The following is a 27,613-nucleotide window of genomic DNA, read 5'->3' as shown; positions in this document are numbered from 1 at the left end:
TCAATTCAAACCAAAGATGAAAAAGGATTGAAGAATATCTAAAAAACGTATCTTGCATAAAAAATTTTTTTGTCATATATTGCAACCGAAAATTGATCATTCGTCGACAAATAAATTATTCTGAAATCTTTCTGTAGTCTACATTCTAATTTAAACAATAATCATCAACTTTTTCGTATCGAAATAGCTAATAATTATCTCGCAAGGTTCATGACCTCCCATGCACTCGAGCTTGAACCGTATAAAAACAACGACAGAAATAGACTTGAATCCCTGTAGTCGTCGACTTTACATTTTAAACTTTGCATAGTTTTAATAACCCCTTCAAGTCCATGTCAGTCGAAGAGTAATGAGTTTAATTCGACGTACAGCGTCTTTTAATCGCCGCATTTAAATCCTATAGCAAAGCTCAACGAAGAAAGAAAAAAAACAGCGAGCGGCTGATGCCTTTTGATAATTGCTGACCAGTGTTTATTTCTGACGTTCGCCATTCCAAACAACTTTAAAATCGTTGGTGCAGCTATTAAATGTCATTTGCTTCTATATGTGGAAAAAAACGTGTACATGGCATCGAGATATAATGGATTTAATTGTCCACGCATGGGGTGATTCGAAATAACTCGGAGCATTTATACGATATTAAACGGTAGAGGGCATAGGATAGGATACTGCACTTTTTCTTATAATTGTTGAGTCACATAAGCTGAGGGAGACTATATTTCAACTACTGTTTTGTTAAGATCAGCGATGCATAACATTATATTTTGACAAATATATTTAATACTTTGGTTGCCAAGTTCCATCACCGTGACTGACAATTATATCATTCTGCATATGTACTTATTCAGATTTTAAAAATTTAGACATAGCCTAGTAGTATCTTCAATTATGCACCTTTTCAAATTTCTTCAAAATAAAATAGCGAACCCGCGATTGTTTATCCTATTATTTAAAAATATAAATTGCTTATTATATAATCCACAATAGACACAATTTCACGGACGACACTTAGATTTAACTAGCTTCATTCTAACATTATACGTACCAGGCGTTCAAAACCACTTAATTTCACTTTATGAATTTGTAATTCGAAACACTTTATACATACTTCCGCGGCGGTAACAGGACAACTGAAGCTCGCATGAAAGATTCACGACGGCGAACCCCCCGAGATGGTCGAGTACTCTTTTTCTCTCCCCTGCGTCTTGTATAATTGTACATAATGGGATCACTTTGCATCTTTAATTGCGAAGATCGTAGCGTGTTGATGATATGGTGTCGCGCGACAGTCATACATAAGCATACCAGACTTAGAGATACTTTATAAAAACAGTTTGGTTCTACATTCTAGTAATCACATAGGAAAATGTAAATTGTTGGTTGTATCTGATCTTTTTTTTTCCAAAAATAAGCATGTCTAAGCAGAATTTAATATCAAATTTAATAGAGTTAAAGAGCATAAGAAATGCCCAAGACTTCGAGTACGCGGTACAAATAACACGATGGCTACTTCAACCATTAGGCATCTGGCCCATGAAAAGTTCGACTTTCTTTTCATCTATCCTGCGTTCGCTTTCGATCGCTACTTGCACTTTTCTTCTTGGTTTTCTTTTGGTGCCTTGTTGTCTTCACATGTTTCTCATTGAAAAGGATCTTGGGGTATTGTTACTATTATACTGATAAACCATTGATTTTCTTTTTTTCTTCTATGACATCCACAACTTCATCATCAGGTAAGATTGAAGATGATCGGTCCACTTAGCTTCTGCTTGATGAACATCTTCAAGTACTACGCTGTCCTGATAAAGGATGGTCAGATTAGCTCGTGCATCGTGGACATGGCAGGTGACTGGCACAGGCTTGAAGGATCAGAGCAACGAGGTTACATGTTGGAGAATGCCAAGACCGCAAGGGTCTTTACGACGATCTGCGCATTATTCATGTACGGTGGTGGCCTACCATACAGCACGATTTTGCCTCTTACCAGAGATGCAATCATTGTGGGCAATGATAGTTACCGGCACTTGGCTTATCCGAGTTACTTTATCTTCTTTAACCCACATGTGAGTAAATTATGGTCTTTTTAATTTGTTTATTTTTAATAGTTATCTGGAAATTTCAAACGTAAAAAGATCTCGGAAAATCTACGTATCGAATCGTCAATAATTAATAGCGTCGCACCTCGCAGATTCGACCAATATACGACCTGGTATTCTTCGCACATTGTCTCTGCGGTTTCGTCATGTACTCCGTAACCTGTGGTGTCTGCAGCATTGCCATCCTCTGTATCATGCACATTTGCAGTCAGTGCAGCATTACCTCCGCCACTTTGCGTAGTCTCACTAGTGACGTCGATGAGAAGACATTCGGGAAGATCGTCACTCAGCATCTACGATCTTTAAAGTACACTGGATTACAAGTATAATATTTTAAATGGATGTTGATCTAATTTTGTTTGTTCGTTTTGGCTAGGTTTGCATCAAAATTGGAAAAGATCCTGAACGATATGTGCTTGGTTGAACTGATTGGATGTACTTTTAACATTTGCATGCTAGGGTACTACTTCATTACGGTGAGACCAATTTTGTTATTAACTTGGATGAGATTGACAATATGGTATGACACATCAGTGTGTTTACAGGAATTCGAGCAAAGTGAAACAGTAGGGACCATAACGTATTCTTTACTGCTCATATCCTTGACATTTAACATTTTCATCTTCTGCTATATAGGAGACCTGTTGACTGAACAGGTACTAGACGCAATATTATCGACAACTAAATCTAATGATGTGTAACACGCATATTTGCTTAAATAATTTATAGTGCGAGAACATAGGAGAAGTGGCTTACATGATAAACTGGTATCAGTTCTCAGGAAAAGACGCTCGTAATATAATCCTAATAGTTGCGTCGACACAGAGACCGGTTGTCCTCACTGCCGGAAAAATGGTTACTCTCTCAATCAGAAGCTTTTGTAATGTAAAGACGTATCCACTCGATAACAAGCGATGACACCTACATCGATAATAACACATCATTTGAATTAATAATCAAGCTGCGATTTAAATTCTAGGTGATAAAGGCGTCAGTGACATACCTCAACATGCTGCGAACTCTCACCGCCAGCGAAAGCTAGCTGATGATTCCACAGATCAGACAAACAGATTTCTGTAAATATTTGTACAAACCCGTGTGTTTATAACAAAGTGTATTCAATAAAGTATTTCATTATACGAAAACAGAGATTGGAATAGGTCGACACAGATGTCTCGGGGACACTGAAAAAACCCTTGCACGGATGTATTGAACTACGTGGTTCTACACCCACGAAACCGCAAACCACCAAATTGTGGGTTGAGCGACACGTGCACAGTTTCTCAAGTCTACCCTTTTAAAACTGCGAATAAGGGGATTGAAACTTCCGTTTTAATTGATAGTCTTCGAAGCGCAAAAGCTGCTATACCGCTTCTTCTTTGTTTGCGTATAGCAGCGATATGAGACTTTGTTGCGCAGCCACTGGGTGAGAAAGGGTCGTTGCACTCGAGTCAAAAGTAGGACTTTGAAAATTTCTTTGTTTGTTGTTAAAAATTTCTTAAGCACTCCAAGTTTTTAGTATCCAGCACGCACGTACTTTATAGCCAGAAATAAGAAATGAGCACAGAATAAGTTAGAAAAAAATTATAGAATCTTTTGAGAATGAATCCTAAAAGCGTCATTGCTTACGCAAATGCTGCTTCTAAAGCCGTCGATGTTTGGCTCTTTATTGGCGATGATTACGCTGCAATGGACGTCACTCGATATAAAATAAAGGTATACTATAGCAAACATGTATCCTAATAAACGTATTTATTATCGATATATTGTGTAAACTTCTCCCTCTCAAGATATTTGTACTTCTCTGCCTACTACTTATGTTCGTTGATCTACTGTCCACGATTCGCTACATCTTTACTCGTCAACAATCATGCGTCATATGCAGAAGACAGATAGAGCAAATGATAGTCAAAAAACACCCCCCGAAGTCAAAAAACAGCCTTCAGGTCCGAAGATTAAAAAAAAATTTCGTATTACTGCTGATTAAAAGTATCAACTATAAAGCTACATTGGGCTATCATATCGATGCGATTCGCCAGCTTTTGTTCGAATCGAGCGTAGTTGCGTATACCACAGCTATCGCGACTAGCGAGATAGCGACGATTTTTTTGACACACGTAGTGGGATTGCTCAATTTCTCAAAATTTATCGATCGCGAATTAGAACGAAAATTGAAATCCTTTATACGAATACAAACGCGAATGTTACGGTACGATCATGAATTTAATTAATATTTTTACAATCATGAGTCATTGTATTTTCATGCAGATAAAGACAAGCGTTTATTTTCAGGTTCTTCACTCACGTAGAAAAGCTGTCACGTTCGATCTTTTTAATTGGTTATTGCTTTGCAATAGTTCTGTATTGAATAACTTATAGAGTTTTATAGTTATTTTACACTTTCTTCAAATGCATTGTTAATCAACTATTTGTAGCATGATAAACTAGTATTTCAAAGACTACGACAATCCAAACTTGTTTATAAGCACTTCAACAATGTTATCGTTTCTCGCAATCTTGATATCGAGTTAATACAACGGAAAGGTAAAACAACAATTAAGGCATTCATTGCATATCTGTAGATTCTTAACGTTTTCATTATTAATAATCACACCTTAGTACTTTCTAACGCTAATTTTTATATTTCACAGTTACACAAGATAAAACTTCTCATATAATTCTGGGTGTTCTAATTGATATGTACACAGCATTACGTACTCTCGGCAGTCGACACCGCAAACCACCAGGAAAAAGTGAGATAAGTTTATCTCTTACAATCAGGCCTAGCTGATATCCCATCAAACGGTGACTACAGGGCGCAGTGATTTCATGCAAATGGAAAGATCGCAAAGGTAGGATATTCGATTGCAAGCATATGCTTATGAAAGAAGATGCCGATTATTCTCCATCTTATCATAATCGCTCAAATATTTATTTTTGCGATCTGTATAAAGTTGATACTGCCGTAAACATTATCAATCGTTAATTGTGAAAATCGCTGAGTCAACAGTTAAAGGGGAATACCGACCTCTAAAGTAGATCGAGCCGAGTGAAATTATTCCGATTCTAAAATCTCGAGTTGGCGATGAATTAAAATATTTACAACCTACAAATAAAACTCCAAAATCTCTGACGTCAAAGAACAAGGAATTAGCCCGGCATAAATAATAATTGCGTCGGATGTTAATCTGAGAGCAAAAAATTTCTCATCCACCAAGACCCCAGTAAGTCCTTCACAAACAAGATCCTATAGGCTAATATTGTCCTTAAACTGACGAGAAATCCTATGATCATAAACCTATCACAAAGTCGCGTATGACTCACCAGCCTATTTTCAAATGTTCTCTCATACTTCCACGGCAGCTCATTCATATCGCTAACAATCGTTATCACTCCCCACCATCTCGAGCACCTGTTTCTTATCAGCTCCAGCATGAAAACCCGGAGTGAGTTTCTCGCGAAGCTCAGTCTATCGCTCGTTCGTAGCACAGCCCCAGCAGTAGAAGTTGACCGATCAAAATGTCGCAAGCCTACTACCAGGGCTACGGCACACAGCTGCCGACCAACTACAACAATAACGGTGGTGATGGAAGTGTTCAACACCTCAACTACCACAATCCAGGTTTCGCCGGCGACGAGTACATGCGTCAACCGGCCACTGCACCCTATCCCACTGCACCACTTGACATGCCCCAACCTCACGCGACTCATCACCTTCACCATCAAGTGCCACCGCCGCCACCAGTGCCTCTTCAACATCCTCAGCCAGAACCTCAGGTGATCATCGTCCACCAGAACAACGAGCCAGACTGTTGCTGTGAATGTTTCCGCTTTTGTTGCTCCTGCCTCAACGGAATAGTGTCAGGTGTCTGCCAGATCATCCTTGCCATCGTCTTCTTCGTGGGCATCATCGCCATCGCCGTCTACTTCATCAAGTTCTATAAGCACCACTAGGTGACCAGGATAGTTAAACTACGGTACAATATAATCGTCAAGTATTACAGGCTGCTTATCTGCACCAGCCGCTAAATAATCGCAATCACGCGGACCTCGTCGCAGATACAATCAGAGCCTCCACGAGCCAAGTCGTAATAATCGTGATCACGAGATGTCTTCGAGCGTCCGGTACCAAGGCTACGGGACTCATATCCCTACGAACTACACCATCAGGTCTGGGCATCGAGATCAGGACCCTTTGCACGAGGTGACTTTAGAGGGCCAGCATATCAGTTCGTTGGAAGAGTTGGTGATCGTCGAGCCGGAGGAGAACGTCTACTTCTGCGCTTCCGATATCGGAAGATCGAATGATAGACGCTGGTGTATGAGAGGCTTGCTGTTCTGGCTATGTCAGCTGGTTCTGGTGACGGTGTGTCTGGCTATTCTAATTGGGATCATCGTGTACCTGATGTAGCGTTGAGGACATTTGGTGCGTGTGTGGCTATTTCAGTGCTGGTGACGTGAATATTGATATGGACGAAAGTATTTTTTTTTTCTTATCGCGAGCCACCACTACGCGATTGATATCTAATCTTCTATGTATGTATACGTGCGTACGTGTATCAAATCGTTTTTTGTATCTTTCTTATCTATACATGATTATCATTAAAATTCTAAGTCCGTGTATGGAGTAAATTATAGTTGATTTTTCGATGAGCTTTCGTTCCAGTCCACGTAATCCTAAATCCATCAGTATGTTCGCCAAATCTGTGAGAGAATTTCCAACGTCGTGCATACGTAAAACATGTATAGTAATAAATATAGTAATAAATGTACGAGAGAGCTTGTTTTCGATCGAAGTCAATATCTGATAACGCGACAGCGCAAATTGATAATAAAGCGCGGTCTATGCTTTCTACGTAAAGTTTGTGGAGGAATGCAATCACCTTTTGATGTAGACCAGATGGCAGTATAGGATTTTTTTTTTAAACGAAGAAATAAAAACTCAGATTACAGACGATGATGGTGTGCGTCGATCGTGCTGTCGTTATAAAATTTTGCAACGAATAAAATTTCCTTTAACCCTGGATTTTATCTTTCGCAATAAATACGTAGCTTTATATGAAAATCGCCGAGTTTGATGTCTATCGCTTTGGAGTGTGTATGCAACTACGTGACACAATAATGCAATGCGAAATTGCGAGAAAAAATGCAATTATTTGTTAAATAATACTTTAAGCTTATGTGACAATAAATATTTTTTTACACAAATTTTATGGCATCCTCTTTCTTTTCCAAACATTATAATTATTGAGTTGATTTAATTGACAAAACTATTTGCTTTCAGATCACGAATACATTCGCACGATTACTCATCAATTCAGTAACATCATTTATAAATATCGCTGCTTCCTACAAAGATTAGCACGTTCATTGGCCATTTTTAGAGCACATGGATGAAAACCCAAGTCACGGGGCCTAGATAAATTGACTATATTATTTATTCATTAATTTGTTTATTCAGGGAAATTAAAAATGAGGATTTAAAATAGAATCAAACTATTTAACCCACATTTATGTAACTTCTGTCATTCACTACATAAATCAAATACATATAACTATTATCAACACCACGCATGAATGTAGTTCTTGTTACAACCCAATCCTATCCACCCACAAATTCTTAAACATCGGCTATTTATAGTATTTTCTAATTTCAAAACTTCGCGCCAAAATTCACAACGCTCTGCTCGACCAATCAAATCGCAGCATCGAGCTCAAAGTCAAAACAACAGTGTTTACACGTTCAAGTTCACGCGCGAACGTGATATGGGGAATACCGAGAATTCGCGAAGCATTTCTTTCTCTGTTCATGCAACTCAACTCATTGCATCGAAATGAGATGACGACTCCTGTTGTGCATCGTACTAGGAATTTATGCTCTATCTGGTTTTCGCTTGGGTATATAATTTCTGCTTCGTGTCTCGATTTTAAGAAGGAATTTATAGTTTGACGAGTCCGAAGAGTGTGTTCACACGCGTAAACAAAATAGTTCGAAGTTGGCATTTTGTATAACTGGAAATCTTATCTTCTATGATGCGGCTATCCTAGAAGAGTCAGAAGACGAATTTTCACTGGAATTGTAACAAAAACACTTTGAGACAGGACTGCAGTGTACCGGCACTCTTGGATGAACTTCACAAAGAGTGAGTTACGTAGTTCGCTTGGAAAGAATCTACATTGTTTGTTGCACTACTGTAGAAACATGTGTCACACTTTCACTGCGATAGGTACATGTTTTTAGTCATTATTTACTTTTTGGAAATAATGTTAAACAAATGAAGTTTACTAAGTCGAGGATCGAGGACCGAGGTTATGATTTTGTCGCGAGGACCTGTCGAATAGCGTCATTATTGTTCAAACAGGTGGCAGCACCGATTTTTTATTGTCAACGATTTTGAGTTTTGAATATAAAATTACAGTCTCTAAATGCTTGAATCAACCTTTATTATTTAGATTTTTTTCTATAGAGAAATGAGACAATGTTTATGAAGTATCCTTTACTTGATTTTCCAGGCTAAATATACAGTAGATTGTAAAGATGCCTAACTGGTATTACGATAAAGAAGCTTTTAAAAAGACACCATCGATTCAAGATGGTATTGACTATGCTACTGAGTATAAGTACAGAAAAGAAGGTGCAAGATTTATTGTAGAGCTAGGCTCGGTACTGGAACTTGGCTACAATACATGGGCAACAGGAGTTGTCTTTTTTCATCGGTTTTATATGTTTCAATCTTTCAAGGATTTTCCTCATTATGTAAGTATCATTAATTTTTTACTTCGTTGTATTAAGATAGTTTCATTTGTTAGCACTCAGAGTTTCTCAAATCTTAGGTGACAGCTTGCTGTTGCTTGTTTTTGGCTGGGAAAGTAGAAGAGACGCCTAAGAAATGCAGAGATATCATTAAAGTAGCTCAAACAATTTTAAGTGAAGAAAATTTCAAAACCTTTGGAGAAGATCCAAAAGAGGAAGTTATGACAATGGAAAAAATTCTGCTGCAAACTATAAAATTTGATTTTAAAGTACACCATCCGTACTCGTTCTTAACAAAATATGCAAAGACATTGAAAGGTATAGCTGAATATTTTTTTTTAGTGATTGAAAGCTCGCAATTTTATGTGCTAAATAAATAAATTTAAATAAAATGCTATTCCAGGTGATAAAAATAAGCTTCAAAAAATGGTACAAATGGCTTGGACATTTATTAATGACAGGTAGTTCATTTACATTGACTAGTTAATTACTGAACATTTTATCAAATACCATAACTCATTATTTTACTGTTTAGTTTATGTACAACTTTGTCTATTCAGTGGGAACCTGAAATCATTGCCATTTCACTGATGTACTTGGCAGCAAAGTTAAGCAAATTCCAAGTGGTCACTTGGAAAGACAAGGAACCTTATCAAACAAGGTGGTGGGAAATGTTTGTAGAAGATCTCAACATGAATGTTGTAGAGGGTAATGTATTTAATACCGTGTTCATTTTTAATGCAGTTAAGGAATAAATGAAAACTATATTTTGCAGATATTTGTCATCAAGTTCTGGATCTATATTCACTTGAAGAAAAAAGAAGGAAACCTACAAAGCGTGGCCCACTAAAAGAATCACTGAAATCTTTGAGCTGTAAAAAACCTGATCGGCAAAAGCCGGCTGTTCCCTCTACTCAAATTTGTAAGCATTTTAAGTAGCAAAGGTTTATAATATTTTTATAATATTCAAGTAACAGATAATAATCTAATTTTTAAATAACTCATGCAGCTCTGGTCCCTCTTAAAAAACTAGTATCTTCTGCACAAAATAGTGATAATCTTTGTAAGTGAATATAAAATATTTTTTAGCCAATTCATAAATATGTATTACATTAGTTTTTATTCGCTCTGACAGCATGGATTTTTTTACAAAATCCAGCATTCTCATTTGCCCAAATTGGTAAAAACTATTTAAAATAGTAATGGATTACAAATAATTCTGATTGTATCTATATTGATTTTCATTCATTTTTGCAGCCATGATTCCTGCAGTTAAAAAAGAGATTGCTAATGCTGATTCGCGCACTATGGCCATAAAGACTGAACCAATTTTTATCAAAAACGAACCTGTGATAATCAAAACGGAACCGACTTATGAAGAAAGTGAATCGTCCACTACTGAATCCAAGATTAAAACGCAACCATTTGCTTTTGTGAATGCACCACTCTACATCAAAACCGAATCATTAACAACAAATACATCCCCTGCCAGTATTGAAGTACCATTCTATAAACCTCTAATGACGATACCAGCATCCGGTACACCGATCTCAACACCGTCACCGGTTATATCTGCGGGAAACTTACAACCGTACTCTCCATCATTTCCACTACCAGACTGTTCCATGCCTCCACCGACTTACAATCTGCCTACTGCTGCCAGCGTATCAGCCAAAGCTCAAAATAATGGCAATTATATTAATCCATGGAAAACGGACGTACTAACGAGCGATGGAATTACTGAAAGCAATAAATTTCGAGAAACTGTCACGTATCCGGATATTTACAATAATAATTGTCAAAAGGACAAATTTCAAAATTTTATGAGAGATCATTTTAGAAATTCTGATAATGATTCTCAAAAGCGTTCGAACTGGGACAATGAGGACTGGGATAACCCGAATGGGAATTGTAAAAACGAGTCATCAAACTTTGATGATAATTTTCGGGATAAATGGTATTCCAACTACTTCAATTCAAGCAATCGTGACTATCGACGGGATTATCTGCATTTTAGAAACTTTAATAGACGACGTTGGGGCGATCATGATCAAGCAGAACATTTTAACAGAGGTTTTCGAAGAAACGCGCGTGGCTTTTTTCAGAATCGACCTTTTCATAATCGTTCGTCGCGAGACTAGATCTCAAAAATTTTTTAGTTTTAAGAAATACATGAGACATACATGGATATGAATAATGACTGATAGGAAGACACATGTAAAAAGGTATTTGCATGTCAGTTTTTGTTGAAAATTATTATAAACTGTAGCTGATCTTCTTTGTAAACTGTTTGAATTTTCGAAGTATCTTAAATCTTAAAAATTAAGTAAGTTGAGGCACCTTCAAAATCTGTGTGATGTCACATATAGCAGCCTCTGTGAAAAATTGAATGGAAGGAAATTCAAAGACGTTTTGACTTTTTATATTTTGCTTTTACCAAAAAATTCAAATGGATTCCGAAATAAGCTTTTTGTCTATATTGATGTAACTGACACCGACAAAGAAAAAGAGTCATGCAATGTCTTTATTACTGCCATTCATGAAATCGTTATTTTTTTCTAATATACATTTGCATTAAAAGCTTTTTTTAAGATTCTTTAAAGATCTGACTTTATTTCGAATTTATATCTATATATCTTATTTATAACTAGACCTGTTCTTAAAATTTTTTTACTTTATTTAGAGATATTTGATATGAATGAAAATTTTTTTTTCTGTTTACAATAATATGTATTTTTATGCATCATTGAACAAAGATTTCATTGTTTATTTCAATGTAAAGTTTTGTACTCTTTATAACAAAAATAAAAGAAAAAAATACTTATATTTTTGTTTATTGATATGATTGAATGCTAAAGATTTTAAATGTTCTGTTACTATAAAACGGTTTTATTTTAAGTAACACTTATTTAGTACACTTTTTAAGTATAAATTACGAGTTCGGTATAGGATGCGCAGCTACTCGATACGAAATTAAAGTTTGGATTTTATTGTTAATCGCTATAGAAATTTGTTTATTTCACATATAACACACGTTGTGGCATTTAAAATAACGATACAAATAACTTGAGTATATAGGAACAAAACCTTTCTCCACACCATTTCCAGGCAACGAGCTCTTGCGAATGAACGCACGTAAAGTATATCAGAGTATAAAAACGCTTGATTTTTCAAATCATGTGAACCATAATTGGAACTCATCCAAGCTCTAAAAGGTAAAAATATTTCAAGATCTTGCAGTCCATCTTTGTACTTTTCGTATATGGTTGTTATAATAACTATTGTCTGTTTCACACAGCGGAAGCCAGCAAATAATCGGTCAGTCATTAGCTCCGATCTGTGATGTTCAGGCACATCTATAAATATGAGGTGTTAGCAAAAACTTTAGAATTTAAATAAGTCATATAGAGTTTTTCTAATCTGACCTTTACTTTACAGGAATACCAGAGTCATCCACTCAACTGTCCTCCTGAACGACATCAGGAGGAGGCCTTCTACCGAAAGGCAGTCTTTTCTTCTTGGGATACCTGAGCACCTGGTTGATGGTGCTACAGAACTTGCAGATGGTCTCTGCTTCCCCGATGATGATGGGACAAAGCTTATGTCGCCAGCGGTTCACCGCGTAGTCTTTCTGGGCGCACTGCGCTGTGTCGCACTCGCCAATATTCGGACCGCCCGAACATACTACCGTCTCGTCCACGTGTTTCAAGATTACCTCCATCTCCTGTACGTCTTTCGGTCGACGTACTTCCAGCGGAGAGAACTTGTTGTTGATGTAGATCTTAATGTTGTCGCTCTCGTGGAATATCACCTGCACGGTAACGAAACGATTTAGTAGAAAATTCCGAGTATGTTAAGACAAGTCAAATTTATGCCGAATGCGTATTTGTTTAACTTTACCTGTTTTTCATATATAGGTGGGATGAGGACATCCGACTTGAACCACTTGGCTTTCGAGAAGATAATGATATCCTTGTCTATACAGTTCTTATGATATCCCCACATGGCATTGGGCAGCTTGATCTTGTGACTGTTGTGGAAAATAAGATCGAACGCTCGGATGTTCAATTGCGCCTCGGACTCCGGCAGGGGGTAATGCAACGTGCCTCCTTTTGGGGGAGCAGGCGTTTTAGAATTTGTATTTTTTACTTGACGATTGACGGTTTTCTGAGTATTTTTGTTGTGAGCGTAATTATTGCTCTCGTTTAGTATCATCAATTCTTCTTGCGGTACTATAATCGTGACTTCCTTAGGTGCGTTTAATCCTTTAAAATTACTATGGTGGTTTTGAATTTGTTCTCTACTAATATTCGATAAATCTGCGAAAAAAGAAATCAAATTAAAACGTCTTTATTTATTCATCAATTTGATGATCACAAAACTATTTTAATGGTCGTACCTGTAAAGTGTTCTTGAGGTTTAAGATACTGTATGGATATTATTTTTGGTTGATTCGATTCTCCTGTGCCTGTCTTCTCACTGACTTGGCTATCTTTATTCTGACTCGTTATGTCATAACCATTGTTGTACGAGTTCACTTGTCCGTTTACGAAGTAAGCTGAAGTCACGAAAAATTCATGAATCATTTGCTCTATTCGCTTGCAGCAAGCATTAATCATCTCTCATACCTGTGGCATCGAATGTCCCGTTAATATTGTCTAAATTACTCAAGGCATTCTGAGCACCGTTTCTGACAGTTATTGGTATCACCTCGGACTGCGAGTTATTTGAAGGAGCGACATTGAAGTTAACGAGGTTGCTCTGATTCTCATTAAAGGTAACCAGGATATTGCTGTAATTGACGTTGAGGTTCCCATCGTTACTGAGAATAAAATTACCTTGAAAATTAGGTTGCGCTGTTTGTATAATCATTCAAGATAAATTAATGACAATGCCACGGCTAAAATAGTCCAAAATCAAGAGTGCAATCGTACCTCCGTCGTTAGAATTTTCCGGATCCTTCGGGGCTTTCCGTTTTCTCCTCTTTCTTATCGATGACTTTTCCAGGTCCTCCTCGAATATCGATGGTACAGCGTCTTTGACGAGGGAAAATTTGATAAGCGGTCTCTAAAATGTTTGAAAAACATCCAAATTAATAACACACCGAGGAAAAGCGAGAAAAATTGACTAAATCTACATTATACATATCTATAAAAGAGAGTGTTTACACAAGGAATAAACGGAATCAAAACTGCATATTTCCCCTTAAAGCGGTATTCGGAAAAGCCCGAAATATATTCCCAAGTTGAATCTATAAATATACGCGTAAAAACAAGGCGCGCACGAACGCGAGCAAAAGCTTGCGTAGGAGTCCGAAGAAGGCGAGGGAGAGTAGACAGCTGTGATGCTACTGCAAGCGCAAAGTTGAGAGAAATAGGGAAAGTACACACCGCGGTATTTACGTTTCCGATGCGATGTACTGAGTTTACTGAACCGTCGATTTTAACCGTCGAAAAATAATCCTAAAACCTGCGGTTACGTTATGCGATCCTTAAACCATCGAAATTACTTGTCATAATTTCAAGCAGCAACACTCTAATGTTTGAAACCAGTCGTGCATTCAATGTATGCAAATATCTAGTACTTTAGGCGAATGCCCATGACAATCCACTTTGTACAGCAAACTCGTAATCAGTCCACGTGTATAACCGCTGGAAAGTAGATCTGGGCGCGTGGGCGGAAAAAGCTCACGGAGAGTAGATAAAAAAAGCTCGGCTCAAAAAAGCCGCAGCCACATAGAGTTGCTCCGGATGTGTACGTAAAGAACAGATGTGTGAAACCATGGTTTTTCCATGGGAAATTGTGATTATGGATTTCAAAGAATCAAGTGTTTTGATTGGCGTTATAGCTTTAGCGTAATGGCTCTTTTTCATTTCAATGTTGACGTTGGCTTGGCTTGGCTAGTGCCGTATAGTTTGATATTAAGTAATAAAAGCGCATAAGTATTAGTTACGTTCGAGAGACTCGAGTGAGTCATTAGAGAATTCGGGAAAAGAGCATTGGTGCTATGTCAACAGAATCTTTTCAGAGGCATATTCGCGTGCTGAGCCAAGTTTTTTCCGTTGAAAACCATGTTTATTTACGTATTACATAAATTTTGAACACGCTGTACACTGCTCGTTTACGATTTCCATGTGCACGCCCCATTTAGAATTTGAAAAGGTATTTTTTTTTTTAAATTATAACTGTCCTTTTTTAGGTGGATTGTGCAATTTTGAAAGAGTACTCGGAGAACAAACAAATTCAAAACTCAGACGAACGTCCCGAAGAGAAGTACTCTATTAATACAGCTATCCACGCCAAAAAAGGACACCTCAGTTAGATTGAAAAAATCTCATTTACTCTCGAGCTTGTACCTGAAATATAACGTTGCCAAAAGAGTCCTTCAACGTCGCCTCCCTTCTTATATCCTCATCACGAAAATGTCTTTCGCAAATCGAGCTGCTGCGCTCTAGGATTGTGTCACCGGCACTTGCACGTTCCTTTACTGCCTTTAACCACTTGTCCAAGAGATTCTGGTCACTCGGAACTTTGAAAAACGACACACGCTCGTCGCAGTTCTCAGATCGGCTGTTCCTGCACGTTACCACGCAGCAGCGTCTTACCATTTCTCACTTGAAATTTGTATTTTTTTTTTTTCGTATATGCTATTAAAGTGCAATAAATAACGCGTGTTTCTTTATTTATAGAAGCTGCTGCTGAAATTCACGAGATCATACTTGGAGCGCGTTCGCGGTCCGACTGCAGCACCTGATGCGGATAGCTGAAAGCTTCAGCGGCACACATGTCGTGGAGGGGAGTGAGAGAGGGATCTAAAAAAGGAAAAGCGTCGTGACGTAGTTGCCGCCCCGAGACGCAAGAATTTTAAATTTGTTATAATCGAGAGAGGGTAAATATAAGCATACAGAGCTACTCAGAGTATTTGGAGCATATAGTGCCGGTGTATGGATTATGCGCAGGTATTAATAATCGGGATATTAATTCGTTTTGATTAACGAATTAAAGAAAAAAATAGTATAAATTTGTTGTATCGGACGAAACTTTAACATATCAACATTTTTAGACATTTTCTGCGCGATTTAAAAAGAATATTCTAAAATTTTAAACGCTTAAATTTCGTGTAACTAAATTTGACGAGTAAAACATCCATTTTTATTTAGTAAAAAAACATAATGAACATTTATATTTTGCAACACAGCTTATAATTAAAGTAGTATAAGATTTAGTATAAAAAGCAAGTAAAACGATTTAATTTATTGGGTTTTAATATGCATAATATTTGTTTAAGCGATATGTTTACGGATATTTTTATTGTGCACTCAAATAATTGCTGATGCACGATGACCATCAATATAGGTATAATGAAACTATATCTATAGCTATAGTGCAGAAAATATATATATAATATTCTCTCCCGGCGCAAGTGCGCAGTCATAACCTCAAAGACGAATCAGTGGTTCCATAAACGTATGCAGGTATGTAAGAATGTTAAACAGACCCGGTTTACCTCCCGTCAAAACACCGATTTGAATGGATTCGAAAATAATGTAAATAACTAAAATAGATTGTATTTATTTCAGTAAGACGGTCTTGCGATTTATTACTAAAAATGGCAAGTTTATCCGTACTTAAGCGAGCATCTGCTTTGCTTCTTTCCAAGGCGAGACCGATTCAGCTCGCAAGTAGGACTGCAGCCACACAACCGTCCAAAGGTCAACTTGTCGAAGTTTCGCATAACGAAAAGAATGGTTTGTTTTTTATTACCGGTTTTTAACGAACAATTTATTATAGCTACTCTATCTATGAAATAGAGACCTTTACTTACTATTTTGTCTAGTAGTTATTTTTTTGTTTATAGTTTAAGTTTATAACAATATCAACAACTAATCTGTTTGTTTTTGTGCTATTTATAATATTTACTTATGTTTGAGAACTGGAATTATACAGAATTAATGATACTTACAAAATATAGTATTTTTTCACAATTATTTAATATAAATATTAATGAATTATTGATTTGTTTTAACTCTGTCTGCAGGAATCACAACCGTATCTATGTCAAGAGCTCCAGTTAACAGTTTGAATTTAGAACTAATTACAGAATTAAGAAAAACACTTGAAACTGCAGTTGACAATAACAGTAAGGGAATCATTCTTACATCAACACTCCCTACTGTATTTTCAGCTGGTTTAGACATTATGGAAATGTACAAACCAGACATAAAGAGATGCACTGAATTTTGGCATTCCATTCAAGACTTATACTTGACTTTGTACGGCATGGGTATACCAACAGCTGCAGCTATTAATGTATGGAACAAAATTTCAAAACAATTAATTATAATAAAATGTATACCAATTAGTAATTAATATTCCAGGGTGCTAGTCCAGCTGGTGGTTGCTTACTTTCACTTACATGCGAATATAGAGTTATGGTGCAGGGAGAACATACCATAGGTCTTAATGAGACTAAGTTGGGAATTGTTGCTCCTAAATGGTTTCAAGATCCTTTCATCCAAGTGATTGGGTACAGACAGGCTGAGCTTGCTCTTTTAAGGTATTTATTGATCAGATATATTTATTTTATGAAACAAGGCCAAGCCAATTAAATTTTCTCTGTTTGAAATTACAGAGGGACTCTCTTCAAACCACAAGAAGCCTTAAATATTGGATTGGTGGATGAACTAGCTTCTGACAAAAGTGATGCCATTAGCAAGTGTGAAAAATATATCACTGGCTTTGCTAGAATTTCTGGTAAGTAATAAGTTTTTACAATAATAACAAATGATATCATAAAATATATTTATTCAGTAAAAAATTATATAAAATTGGTTTGCAAGAATCTCCTCAAATTCGAAAATGTTTGTACCATATACTTCTGATATTTGCAGGTGAAGCTCGAGAAGCAACAAAGTTGAGCATGAGAAAGGAAACACTTGCTTGGTTGGAAGGAAACCGCGAGTGGGACATGCAGCTTTTCTTGAATTACGTGCAAATGCCTCAGGTCCAGAAGGGTCTTGATATGTATGTGCAGTCGTTGAAGAAGAAAGCAAAGTAGATGGAACAAGATGAACCAAACTGCTTTTCATATTTTTATATCAGTAAAAGATTTATATATGCTCTGAGTATAGATAGCCAGAGTTTTAATACTCAGTAATATTCAAGATTGCTCAGACGAATTTTTAAATAATGCAAGCATTTATGGTATTAGATCGCTAGGAAATGTATATTTTTTACGATTTGTTAAAATATAAAATTTGACATCAAAACAGCAATTTCCGTTCAGTCATCTTCGGACTGATGATCCGTCCCCTCTTTACTAACGACGCTGCTAGCCGCCTCGTGACTTTCGTTTTCTTCCATTTGAAGTGACTGCTGACCCAGTATCTTTGCGACCGTCGCATTATCTCGGTGGTAGTCGAGAAAGTGCGTTATCTCCAAAATTCGGTTCCTACTTCTGTCTGTCTCGTCGCTGCGATAATGCAAATTTCGCATTGAGAGAAAAATATAATGTTTATAATTAAAAGAGATACGAAGTCGTAAATAACTTACTCAACCAAATTCTGCAGAAATTTTGCCTGCCAGTCTCTCAATCGCTTCACCATTCGATCTTGCCGATCATCAATGACCTTTCCGAAAAATAAACATTAAAAGTCTGTGATTCTACGAGCTTGACGTTAAATAATAATAAATTATACCTGTAAATGCAAAAAATGTGAACCGGCCAGACAGTTAGTCAGTGCGTCCTTATCCTCCATGAGGGACAGTAAAAAGGGATTTTTATCGGCGTCCTCGATGCTATTCAAATAAGTCATCACTATGGGCGACAGGTTCTCGTTGTACTCGGTCTCAAGATTGCGTAACTGCGAAAAATACTCCTGGACCGTCTCCAGAAACGCCGTCACCATGTCATTGATGTTCGTCTCAAACATACGGCTCATTTCCTGCATTAATTTATTAATTCATAAATCCTTCATTTCAGATAAATCATCCTTCAAAATCGCATCAGTTACCTCAATCTGCTCGTGAATGACGATTTCCTCTCGCATGAGCTTCTTCCAGACAACGTCGATGTACTGGTTAAACTCGAGCGATAACTGCCTGGCTACCTTGTCGATCTCGTCGATAGCGTCGTCGTCCAAGTCTGCATCGTCCGCGACTATCGCAGCTTCGCGCAGCATCTGCGTCACTCGCACCGTTATTTCGACTCTTTTACTTTGCACGCTGTCCATTATCCTTTTGAATTTTAAATTAACATTTATTGCTCAGATTTATTTTTTAAATTATTATATGGCTCCTTAACTCACTTTCGAGCTTTGTTAGTCGCTGTGGTGAGTCTGTCTTCGACGACGTTGTTCAGTGCCTGTATCTCCTCGCGTCTACGGCTTTCCTCTCTGAGACCGAGCTCGTAGAGTTGATGACAGATCTCCGAGAAAGTCTGCCTGTATTGCTCGAAAGCCGCTTCTGTGTCTTGATTTAATTTCGCCAACTTTGTACCTTCTGCAAATAAGTATATTTAAAATTCAATGAGTCTTTTCATTGTGTAAATATAAATCGTACAATTTTGATTTAAACTCGTACCATCGTCATTACAGAACATCTGCTGAAACAGGCAATCCTCGTCCAGGTACTCGACGTAGGAAACTGACAACTGGGCTATTTTCTCCTCGGCAGCTTTGACAGCTTCCACTTCTTTCTGTTTCTTCGCCTCGGCTTCCAAGATATTTGCAAGCGCTCGACTAAATTAAAAAAAATTTTCAGATATAGGCATATTGAATTGAAATCTCGATTTTCAATTAACAAACCGATGTTTCTCATTAGCTTCTTCGCGCTCCTTTTCGGTTATCATTTTGTAACTGTAATAAATCAACTGCGGGACGAATGCGATCAAGTAACTTGCGTAGCCGCTGCGTTCTGTACAAGGATTTCCCGCCACGTGTAAACTGCGGAGACCTTTGAGCTTGCGAAAGTACAGGACCTTAAGAAAGTGATTTTAAATTGTTTTGTTGTAATCCATATTTATGTAAATTAATATTGTATGCCATCTCACATGTTCCAAATCGTGTATAAAGTTTTTGCCGATACTAAGGATAGCTAAACTGTGCATGTGATCGAGTCCCTGGATAACGTCGATTTGATTGTCGTAGAGCGATAAAATGTGAAGATTCTCCAGAGCTTCAAGATTTTCTATCGTCGTGATGCGGTTGAATGAGAGGTCCAGCTCGCAGAGGTTCTTAAGGCATTCTAGGTTTTCGATTTTTTCGATCGCGTTGTTGTTGAGCTTCAACTTGACGAGATTCGTCAGTGGCCACAGACAGTCTATCTTTAGAATGTCTTGAACAATGTAAAAATTGTATTTTATACCGTCTATATAGTATAAGAGAAGATTTGTTACGAAATCGACGATCGAAATTATTGTTGTTATCAACAATATTAATAAAAACAAAATCCGATCAAAGAACAATGAAAAATTGTCCGATGAATCACACTCACTCAGATACTCAAGCCGAATCTCGTCGATCTTGTCAAGTGCGGTGATTATCCGTCGACGACGTCTGCGCGACTGCTGCTCATTCGCCAAAGTCAGCAGTAACTCTTTTGTCACAACTGTGTGCTTCTTCGGTTCGTACGACTGCAGCATCTTCACCGACGCTTTTGAACCTCATCGGGAACTGCGTCGGACGCAGGCTACAGCCGCTCGACGTGTTTGATCGTTGCCATGGATGTGTTATTACACTATAATTGAGGTAGTCGCAGGTGCGAGCGAGACGAACCCAAAGCATCGCAAAACCATTTTCAAATTTCCCGCCCACCGTTAACCTGACGTTGTCACGCATCGTCATGCGCGTTTCGTCAACTTTTACCATGCGCACCCAGCGCAAAAGTAGGGGCTACTCGCGCGCGGCGACATCAAAATCAGCTGTGTGTCGTCGTAGCAGCCTACTCCCACACATGCCAGCTCCATTATACTCTGCCCACAAACGAGGTATAGCGAGGCGCTCCTCGTCGTACCTGCAGTCCTGGTATCTCCGCGAACACCGACAAAACGCGCTCGCACGAATCGCGCGCACCGACGGCAAGTAGAGAGAGAGAAAGAGCAGAGAACGATACCAACGCCGCGCGGGTACTGCTATTACTATATACTTGTTTTGCTCGTCACCTGCAGAGAGAACTCGCCTATATATCGAGGGTGGCACCGTCGTGTCTTCTGCGTCGTGCGTGTGTGTTGTGTCGTTGCTAGACGTTTCCAATACACATATACGAGTGAATCGTATCTTCGACGTTATCGCGAGTATTGTCCTTATCAGCAGCAGCGACGAGTTTTATATATAGCCGCAGGTGTCCATTGCGCTGGGACAGAAACGGAGCATTTTGTTTTGGCTCGTCGTCGCCGTGATATCCTGGTCGTCTGCTGAGACTCTTGTTGACAGGATACTGAGGCCAGTTTAGTTTATGTAGCACGGACTGGCTGCTCAGCTCTTCACAACAAGCTAGGAATCATGTCGTTCTTCGGAGTCAATGTTACCAATCCGTTCACCTCACCGGTGGGACAGAGGATAGGTGAGTCACAATGATTTTCTTGCGATTGTTTATTCAGAGAAAGAGGTTGATCATTTAATCGCTTGCATCTGACTTTCAGAACAAGCTACCGATGCAAATTTACCCAGCGAGAACTGGGCTCTTAATATGGAAATATGCGACATCATCAATGAGACGGAAGATGGGCCTAGAGATGCTATTAAGGCTATTAAGCGCAGATTGAATCAGGCTGCTGGCAAAAACTACACCATTGTTATGTACACTTTAACCGTGAGTCTTACCTGCTTGATATTCAAGGCAGGGCCAATAGAGCGTAACTGTTAGACAGTGCTCCAAAATATTAACCTCAAACTCTGAATTAAATGTTGATAATTCGCTGTGCATTTCAGGTCCTTGAAACATGTGTAAAAAACTGCGGCAAGCGTTTTCATGCACTAGCATGCTCCAGAGAATTTGTGCAAGAATTGGTTAAGCTCATAGGACCAAAGAATGAGCCACCAATAGCTGTACAGGAAAAAGTACTTAATCTTATACAAACATGGGCTGACACATTCCGAAATCAGCCCCACACACAGGGTGTTGTACAGGTGTATCAGGAACTCAAGACCAAAGGAATTGAATTTCCCATGACTGATTTGGATGCTATGGCTCCTATCATTACTCCTGAAAGGGTGAGTCTACTGATAATAAAAAGAAGAAATAATCTTTTTGATATTTGCCTAGTATCATAACAACCATAATAGGCACTACGAAAGTAGTCGCATTAATTCTTGCAAGCATCAACATTATCTCCCCTTGATTTGATTGAGAATAGTTATATGGCAGTATGATTCACTTGATGACTCATCAACATCATTTTGTTTTCAATACTTTATATATATTCACGTATTTTTAGTGAATCTATAAATAATGACTCTGTTTTTGCCAGAAAAATAGTAAACACAAAACGTCAAAAGTTCATTAACATTTTAATAGATGGGTATGTGCTTGCATTATACATGCAGTCCAGTTTCAATGTGGTCTCAACTCAATTAAGAGTATAGTGATAGACTTCTTGGTCTACTGAATCATAAGTTACAGGAGCTAGGAGCATCTATTACATCATTATTTCACGTTATGACGAAATATTGCTTTATACTTTAATTTTCAGTTGTACATTAAATTTTTGAAATTATTTCTATAAAAACTAAATAACCGTTTTAGTAATAGACAGTGTGTAAACAAACTTAGTGGCAGCTGTTCAAAGCGTTCTACAGTTAATAGACACTGCATGTAGTCTAATGAAAGGCATTGAAAACTGCTAATTACAAGAAATTACCAGTAGCTTCACAACTCGGAGATCATTGTGAGATGCTTAGATTCATGATTACACATTACATTCTTAGTGCACAACTAAGAATATTATTTTATGACGTTTTATTTTTCTCTTGATAAAATTCACGAAATACCGATTGCAAAACGTTCTTTTCATAATCAGATATGATATCATCAAATCAGAATTTATTTATTTTGGTATTATCATTTATCGAAATCAAATATGTAAGTAACAAAAAGTATTTCGATTCAATTTTTTGAGGGATTAAAAAAATGCTACTCAATTCATAAATCGTAGATCCTTAAAGGTTTATGTAACTAAATTATTCAAATGCATCATGCAAAATTCTGCTCCACCACACAATTTCATTTCTAGGCGCTTGAAAATCTTGTACACATAGATAGCTTCCTTGAGTTTGAAAAATCGTAAAATCTAATTTCTTTTAATATCTCGAATTATAAACAATTATTTGCGAAAAGTACATAAATTTTTTTCTTCGACAAAATCATTGACGATTTGGTCAAGGAGAGAAGAGCGATTTCTATATATCACCGTGAATATTGCGCACTATGCAAGGATTCTTTTTCCAATGTGAAATCTTATACCCTGCGTTACATAACGAACGCGTCCTATTTCATGGTAAAAATTCAGCTTGTCCGTTTCGCAGAGCACAATATATGTACATAGTCAAGCAGGCCGACTTTATCGATAAACTTCAATTGAACGTTTTTCATCAATTTAACATTCTCGGTATTACGCTATACGTACGTAAATAAATAAATATCGAACTCGGTGAAACTAAAAACCCTTCAAACCATCATTCAATCGATAAGAAGTGCATTTTTTATTTATGCTTGTATTTTCATAATTACACAATGATTAAAAATTCATTCTCGACTTTCAGAGCGTGCCAGAATTAGAAGCAGCAGCAGCGGCGGCGGCGGCGGCGGCAGCAGCAGCTGGGGCAGTCGCTCCGACCTCATCCTCGTCATCGGCCGCGGCAGCGGTGGCAACAGGAGGGGCCACGTCGCGTCCAGGAAGCGGAGCGACTTGTCGTCTGCCTCAGCAGCCGATACAGTTGAACGAGTCGCAGATGGCGAAGCTCCGCAGTGAACTCGACGTGGTTCACGGAAACATGCGTGTGCTCTCGGAGATGCTGGCCGCGCACTCGGCTGGACTCCAGGAGAAGGCGTCCGAGAGGGCGATCGCCGAAGATATGGAGCTGCTTACGGTGGGTTGGATGGATTGTAAACGTTAAAACGATGGATGGAATTCCTTGTGTATGGGTGTCTTAGTTTATATTGATTCGCTGCCCTATTTCTCATTATCTGGAAAAAATTCATTTGAATGCATCCTTGAGTAGATCGTTTACTCTGGTGCAACTTCTTGCAATCTTTATAGCCGCTGGAAACAAAAGGAAGTTCTTCTTTGTTGTGTTCCCACTCTGATTTTATTTCATTGCAGAACCGCGCTGTTAATGGCTTCTTACAATGTCTTGCAATTTATACGGATTCTCAAATAAAAACGCAAATAAGACTTGTTGGTATTTCAAAATGCCATTCTATCTAACGCGACAGATAACGTCGTTACCATTAACGGCAGCAATTAAGATAAAAACTATATATCATCGCCAATATTCCGGTCGCTCCTTCTTATCAAAATTCCGCTACAAATTAACAGCGACTGAATATACTGATGAACCTCTTTATTTTTTACAGGAGCTTCACAATACATGCAAGGCGATGCAGGAGCGCGTAGTGGAGCTGATTGGCAAGCTGGCGCACGACGAGCTGACGGCCGAGCTGCTCCAAATCAACGACGAGATGAACAACCTGTTCCTGCGCTACACGCGCTTCAGCAAGAATAAGACTATGCCGGCGAGCGCCTTGGTAGCTCAGGCCATCGGCGCAACCGGCTCCGGAGGCATGAGCGCTGCTGCAAGAGCTAAGAAACTTGAGGCAGGAGACTCGCTGATTGATTTGTCGGATGATGAAGGAGAGGCTGCTGGCGCTGCTGCGTTGCCCGTCAAGTCCCTCGAGAAGCGCGTTGCGAATATGGGTGGGTGATTCACTAATTTATCAATTTAAATGTGATTTGATTACGCGAGTTTTTAAATAGCTTTTAAAATATTAACACATTTAACATTTTATACGTTGGTCGCTTAGACATTGGAGATGATGGAAAATCGCGGCGCAAGGACGGAGAAAAGGATGAGTTTGACGCATTCGCACAGTCGAGAACTGCAAGCTTTGATGCTGCTAAAAACAGGTACATTATGCAAATTTAACTAATTTAATTTTTTGAATGATAATCTTGAATACGTTACAAGCCATGGATTTTTAAATTGCAGGCAAGAATTGAGAGGTAGCGATGAAGAAGAAGGGGCTAGTGCAGCACGTACGAAAAATTTGGTAAGTCATTTATACTACTGTTGAATCATTTTATTGAAATCGAAAAATATATTTGCCAAACTCGAAATTTCATGTAATTATTTCAGATGCAGACCGATAAAACAGTCACGTCATCGGAATTCGACCGATTCCTGGCTGAGCGCACCGCTGCGGTAGCCAGTGAAGTAGCTGCAGGCGGCAACGCGGCTGCAGCTGCAGCGGCAGGCGCTACTGGTGCCAGCAGTACCGGCACTGCTGGTGCGACGATTCAGCGTCAGATCGACAAGGAGGAGGACAAATCCCTTTTTGCCCTGTAAATGGGGCAATCAGTATGTCGCCTGGGCGCGCACGCTTTCACTCTATCTTTCTTCTCTTTCTCTTAGCTTGTAAAGAACTTTATGCTTTACGTCAACACGGATCGTTTTTTATGAGAAAAACTGGATCATTACTTAAGCGTTGTGGCATGTGTGCGGTTGAGCAGCTTAGTTTTTTGGCTGGTAAGAAAACAGGATAGAATTTTGCGTTGCGGCCGTAGAGCTTAGGTTGTAAGAATCAATTCATTTTTATATTAGTTTTAAACGACGCTATTTTCTCGCGTTCCTTATTTTATTTTGTTAAAACTAAACTGCTCAATCATTATTTTTAACATTATTATGAATATATTTGCGAATCACAGATACATTCAGCGTGACTATACTGGTGAGACATGAGGATGAGGAGATTTTATTCTGTAGCTACAAGAGCAAAGGTTAATGATGTTACTCGTGGATTGTACGTAATTGTGCGTGAATTTCGTCGGCACGGTAAAATAAGGACGTCAAGTGTTGCGATTTTGTTAAATGTTAACATATAATTCAATGAAATCAATTTTACGTCGACGAGTTACGTAGTCGTATGTACATATTATTATATTGTATCATTATATTGGGACAATTTAAGCATGTATTATAATGTGTGATCAATCTATTTTTATTTCCGAATGGGGTGCAAGTTCTGCAAAGTTTACCAAAATTATAGTATTATGTTAGTGTTACGAAATCCTAAGTCAACTAAACAGAACTATCTACTTTCCCCTGAATTTGCCATTGATTGGAATAAATCAAATTTTATCGCCCTGTATCGAGATTATGATATACAAATATAATTATTATCCTTGTGAAGAAATTCATGAAAACAATGACGTATAATCATATGCAATGTTTTCCCCCCAAGAATTTTGTTATCCTATATTTTAGCTATGACTATGCTTTAAAAATGGAACATTTAATTTTTTATTCAATTTTATTTTCGAAGCATTTTAATATCTTTTGTTTAAAGGGTGAGCTCTTTTAATGTAAAAATACACTTACAACGTAATGCTTGATTATATTTTCACTTGAAATTGTTTTTTATTCGGATGGTAATTTTCATAGTTTTGCTGTATGTGAACAACTTGAAGTTGAAAATTGATGACAAAATCTAATGTTTTTCTTAATTTGATTTCAAGCTGTACTGCATATACTAGTATAAACTATCGTAAGAGAAATTATTCATTACATATTTTTAATTTAAACGGCTTTTTTCTTTTAACAGTACTAAGCTTTATGTTAGTAAAATTTTTTGTTTTAATTTTTGTAGTTAAATCATGTAAGGTTATTCAACTACATGACTAGTATCCAAGTAGTCGCATTTCTCTAGCATTTAGGTCGCCGTTTACCACAAGTTTTTTTGATGGTATGTTGTTATTATTATCTTTATTAAAATATTTAATTTGTTAAAGATATTTGTATATTAAATGTAGACAGCAAAGTAGTTTCGAAGAAGAATACCGTGTAAAGAATGGATTACATTAATGTAAACGAAATTTGTTTGAGTTGTATACACTTGAATTATGTACGGAAAATCTATTGCAGGATAAATTTTTTGTTTATAAAACATTTTTTTTTTTAAGAGTACTTATTTTATTATTTGTAAAATATTTATTACTCGAGTTCCGAACTAAATATTGATTTCATGATGATCGTAAAAAGTTATTATATGTTTAAATCAGGTTTTTTGTAACTATAGACGTTTCGAGTAAATGAAAGTATTGTCTGTACGCGAACATTACAAACCCAAGTTCACGACTAATAAATTTGCAAAAAATACTGCATAACACACACGACATCGAGAATGTGTAAGGTACATTTGTAAACATGTATGATTATATAAAGAAAAAATGACTTTACTTTCTTTAAACATGTTGAACAAAAATAGTAAAAATTATGAAGATCATGTCTGTAAAATGGCGAATACTATTATACGTACATATACCTAATGGTATTTTTTGAAATAAAAAAAGTATATAGAAATTATAAAATTCGAGTACGCAAGATGACCCTTGATTCTTACGCACTTGTACAGCAGCAAGTATTTCATATAATATAGATAATCCTTCTTTTTCGTATAAACTGGAGATAACGAGAAAATTAATAAATTATTGTTGTTGTTTTAAAACACACTAATCCTTTGTTATATCTTCGTTCAACCTGCAAACATT

General features: G+C 37.5%; 6 protein-coding genes across 9 annotated transcripts; 4 read left to right on the top strand and 2 right to left on the bottom strand.

Moving 5' to 3' along the window:
• The first annotated feature begins 1,413 nt into the window (after positions 1 to 1,413).
• Or10 (odorant receptor 10) lies at positions 1,414 to 3,138 on the top strand. The gene is made up of 7 exons (NM_001190538.1): positions 1,414 to 1,659; positions 1,734 to 2,063; positions 2,189 to 2,403; positions 2,473 to 2,572; positions 2,642 to 2,752; positions 2,826 to 2,981; positions 3,076 to 3,138. Exons 1-7 carry the CDS (start codon positions 1,414 to 1,416, stop codon positions 3,136 to 3,138), a joined length of 1,221 nt encoding a protein of 406 aa, NP_001177467.1.
• A 5,496-nt stretch (positions 3,139 to 8,634) lies between these two features.
• On the top strand, positions 8,635 to 12,212 carry LOC100122989 (cyclin-K-like). The gene is made up of 8 exons (XM_032598046.1): positions 8,635 to 8,853; positions 8,931 to 9,168; positions 9,254 to 9,311; positions 9,386 to 9,558; positions 9,626 to 9,772; positions 9,860 to 9,913; positions 10,108 to 10,807; positions 12,149 to 12,212. Exons 1-8 carry the CDS (start codon positions 8,635 to 8,637, stop codon positions 12,210 to 12,212), a joined length of 1,653 nt encoding a protein of 550 aa, XP_032453937.1.
• On the bottom strand, positions 11,724 to 15,601 carry LOC103317421. 2 transcript variants are annotated; one of them, XM_016983752.3, is made up of 7 exons: positions 15,207 to 15,601; positions 13,785 to 13,917; positions 13,479 to 13,706; positions 13,250 to 13,408; positions 12,751 to 13,169; positions 12,276 to 12,661; positions 11,724 to 12,206 (listed from the first exon to the last, which is right to left on the bottom strand). In XM_016983752.3, exons 1-6 carry the CDS (start codon positions 15,456 to 15,458, stop codon positions 12,308 to 12,310), a joined length of 1,545 nt encoding a protein of 514 aa, XP_016839241.1. In that variant the 5' UTR covers positions 15,459 to 15,601; the 3' UTR covers positions 11,724 to 12,206; positions 12,276 to 12,307. The 2 variants fall into 2 exon arrangements, with proteins under 2 accessions (XP_016839241.1, XP_016839242.1); XM_016983753.3 differs by having other exon boundaries at positions 13,479 to 13,688.
• On the top strand, positions 15,404 to 18,125 carry LOC100123009 (enoyl-CoA delta isomerase 1, mitochondrial). Of its 3 annotated transcripts, none has more exons than XM_032598552.1 (7): positions 15,404 to 15,739; positions 16,139 to 16,325; positions 16,431 to 16,598; positions 16,889 to 17,160; positions 17,229 to 17,407; positions 17,483 to 17,604; positions 17,742 to 18,125. In XM_032598552.1, the coding sequence occupies exons 3-7, from the start codon at positions 16,460 to 16,462 to the stop codon at positions 17,906 to 17,908; spliced, it is 879 nt and encodes a 292-aa protein (XP_032454443.1). In that variant the 5' UTR covers positions 15,404 to 15,739; positions 16,139 to 16,325; positions 16,431 to 16,459; the 3' UTR covers positions 17,909 to 18,125. The 3 variants fall into 3 exon arrangements, with proteins under 3 accessions (XP_032454443.1, XP_031782502.1, XP_031782500.1); XM_031926642.2 differs by having other exon boundaries at positions 15,636 to 15,809; XM_031926640.2 differs by having other exon boundaries at positions 15,713 to 15,809; positions 16,415 to 16,598.
• Positions 17,741 to 20,979, bottom strand: LOC100123021 (dynein regulatory complex subunit 3). The gene is made up of 9 exons (XM_001606577.6): positions 20,344 to 20,979; positions 19,901 to 20,184; positions 19,656 to 19,828; positions 19,432 to 19,589; positions 19,158 to 19,350; positions 18,864 to 19,086; positions 18,549 to 18,794; positions 18,403 to 18,479; positions 17,741 to 18,322 (listed from the first exon to the last, which is right to left on the bottom strand). The coding sequence occupies exons 1-9, from the start codon at positions 20,489 to 20,491 to the stop codon at positions 18,133 to 18,135; spliced, it is 1,692 nt and encodes a 563-aa protein (XP_001606627.1). The 5' UTR covers positions 20,492 to 20,979; the 3' UTR covers positions 17,741 to 18,132.
• Positions 20,765 to 27,578, top strand: LOC100123031 (TOM1-like protein 2). The gene is made up of 8 exons (XM_001606587.6): positions 20,765 to 21,411; positions 21,491 to 21,660; positions 21,780 to 22,061; positions 23,610 to 23,936; positions 24,424 to 24,763; positions 24,871 to 24,973; positions 25,056 to 25,116; positions 25,203 to 27,578. Exons 1-8 carry the CDS (start codon positions 21,351 to 21,353, stop codon positions 25,410 to 25,412), a joined length of 1,554 nt encoding a protein of 517 aa, XP_001606637.2. The 5' UTR covers positions 20,765 to 21,350; the 3' UTR covers positions 25,413 to 27,578.
• The last annotated feature ends 35 nt before the right edge of the window (positions 27,579 to 27,613 follow it).

This window comes from Nasonia vitripennis, chromosome 3 (assembly GCF_009193385.2).
Source record: "Nasonia vitripennis strain AsymCx chromosome 3, Nvit_psr_1.1, whole genome shotgun sequence".
In the NCBI taxonomy this organism is placed as follows: domain Eukaryota; kingdom Metazoa; phylum Arthropoda; class Insecta; order Hymenoptera; family Pteromalidae; genus Nasonia; species Nasonia vitripennis.
This window is presented reverse-complemented; position numbering and strand designations above follow the sequence as displayed.

Excerpts from the sequence above, each read along its gene's own strand:
- Or10 (NM_001190538.1), top strand. The coding sequence starts at position 1,414 with ATGTCTAAGCAGAATTTAATATCAAATTTAATAGAGTTAAAGAGCATA. Across the intron at positions 1,660-1,733 it reads TCATTGAAAAGGATCTTGGG|GTAAGATTGAAGATGATCGG; the intron begins GTATTGTTACTA and ends CTTCATCATCAG. Across the intron at positions 2,404-2,472 it reads CAGCATCTACGATCTTTAAA|GTTTGCATCAAAATTGGAAA; the intron begins GTACACTGGATT and ends CGTTTTGGCTAG.
- LOC100122989 (XM_032598046.1), top strand. The coding sequence starts at position 8,635 with ATGCCTAACTGGTATTACGATAAAGAAGCTTTTAAAAAGACACCATCG. Across the intron at positions 9,773-9,859 it reads TGTTCCCTCTACTCAAATTT|CTCTGGTCCCTCTTAAAAAA; the intron begins GTAAGCATTTTA and ends TAACTCATGCAG. Across the intron at positions 9,914-10,107 it reads ACAAAATAGTGATAATCTTT|CCATGATTCCTGCAGTTAAA; the intron begins GTAAGTGAATAT and ends TCATTTTTGCAG.
- LOC103317421 (XM_016983752.3), bottom strand. The coding sequence starts at position 15,458 with ATGGTAAGACGCTGCTGCGTGGTAACGTGCAGGAACAGCCGATCTGAG. Across the intron at positions 13,918-15,206 it reads TTGGCAACGTTATATTTCAG|AGACCGCTTATCAAATTTTC; the intron begins GTACAAGCTCGA and ends CAAACATTTTAG. Across the intron at positions 13,170-13,249 it reads ACCTCAAGAACACTTTACAG|ATTTATCGAATATTAGTAGA; the intron begins GTACGACCATTA and ends CTTTTTTCGCAG.
- LOC100123009 (XM_031926640.2), top strand. Across the intron at positions 17,161-17,228 it reads CAACAGCTGCAGCTATTAAT|GGTGCTAGTCCAGCTGGTGG; the intron begins GTATGGAACAAA and ends TTAATATTCCAG. Across the intron at positions 17,408-17,482 it reads GCTGAGCTTGCTCTTTTAAG|AGGGACTCTCTTCAAACCAC; the intron begins GTATTTATTGAT and ends TTGAAATTACAG.
- LOC100123021 (XM_001606577.6), bottom strand. The coding sequence starts at position 20,491 with ATGCTGCAGTCGTACGAACCGAAGAAGCACACAGTTGTGACAAAAGAG. Across the intron at positions 19,829-19,900 it reads TTATACACGATTTGGAACAT|GTCCTGTACTTTCGCAAGCT; the intron begins GTGAGATGGCAT and ends CACTTTCTTAAG. Across the intron at positions 19,590-19,655 it reads GAAGCTAATGAGAAACATCG|TCGAGCGCTTGCAAATATCT; the intron begins GTTTGTTAATTG and ends TTTTTAATTTAG.
- LOC100123031 (XM_001606587.6), top strand. The coding sequence starts at position 21,351 with ATGTCGTTCTTCGGAGTCAATGTTACCAATCCGTTCACCTCACCGGTG. Across the intron at positions 22,062-23,609 it reads CTATCATTACTCCTGAAAGG|AGCGTGCCAGAATTAGAAGC; the intron begins GTGAGTCTACTG and ends CTCGACTTTCAG. Across the intron at positions 24,974-25,055 it reads TTTGATGCTGCTAAAAACAG|GCAAGAATTGAGAGGTAGCG; the intron begins GTACATTATGCA and ends TTTAAATTGCAG.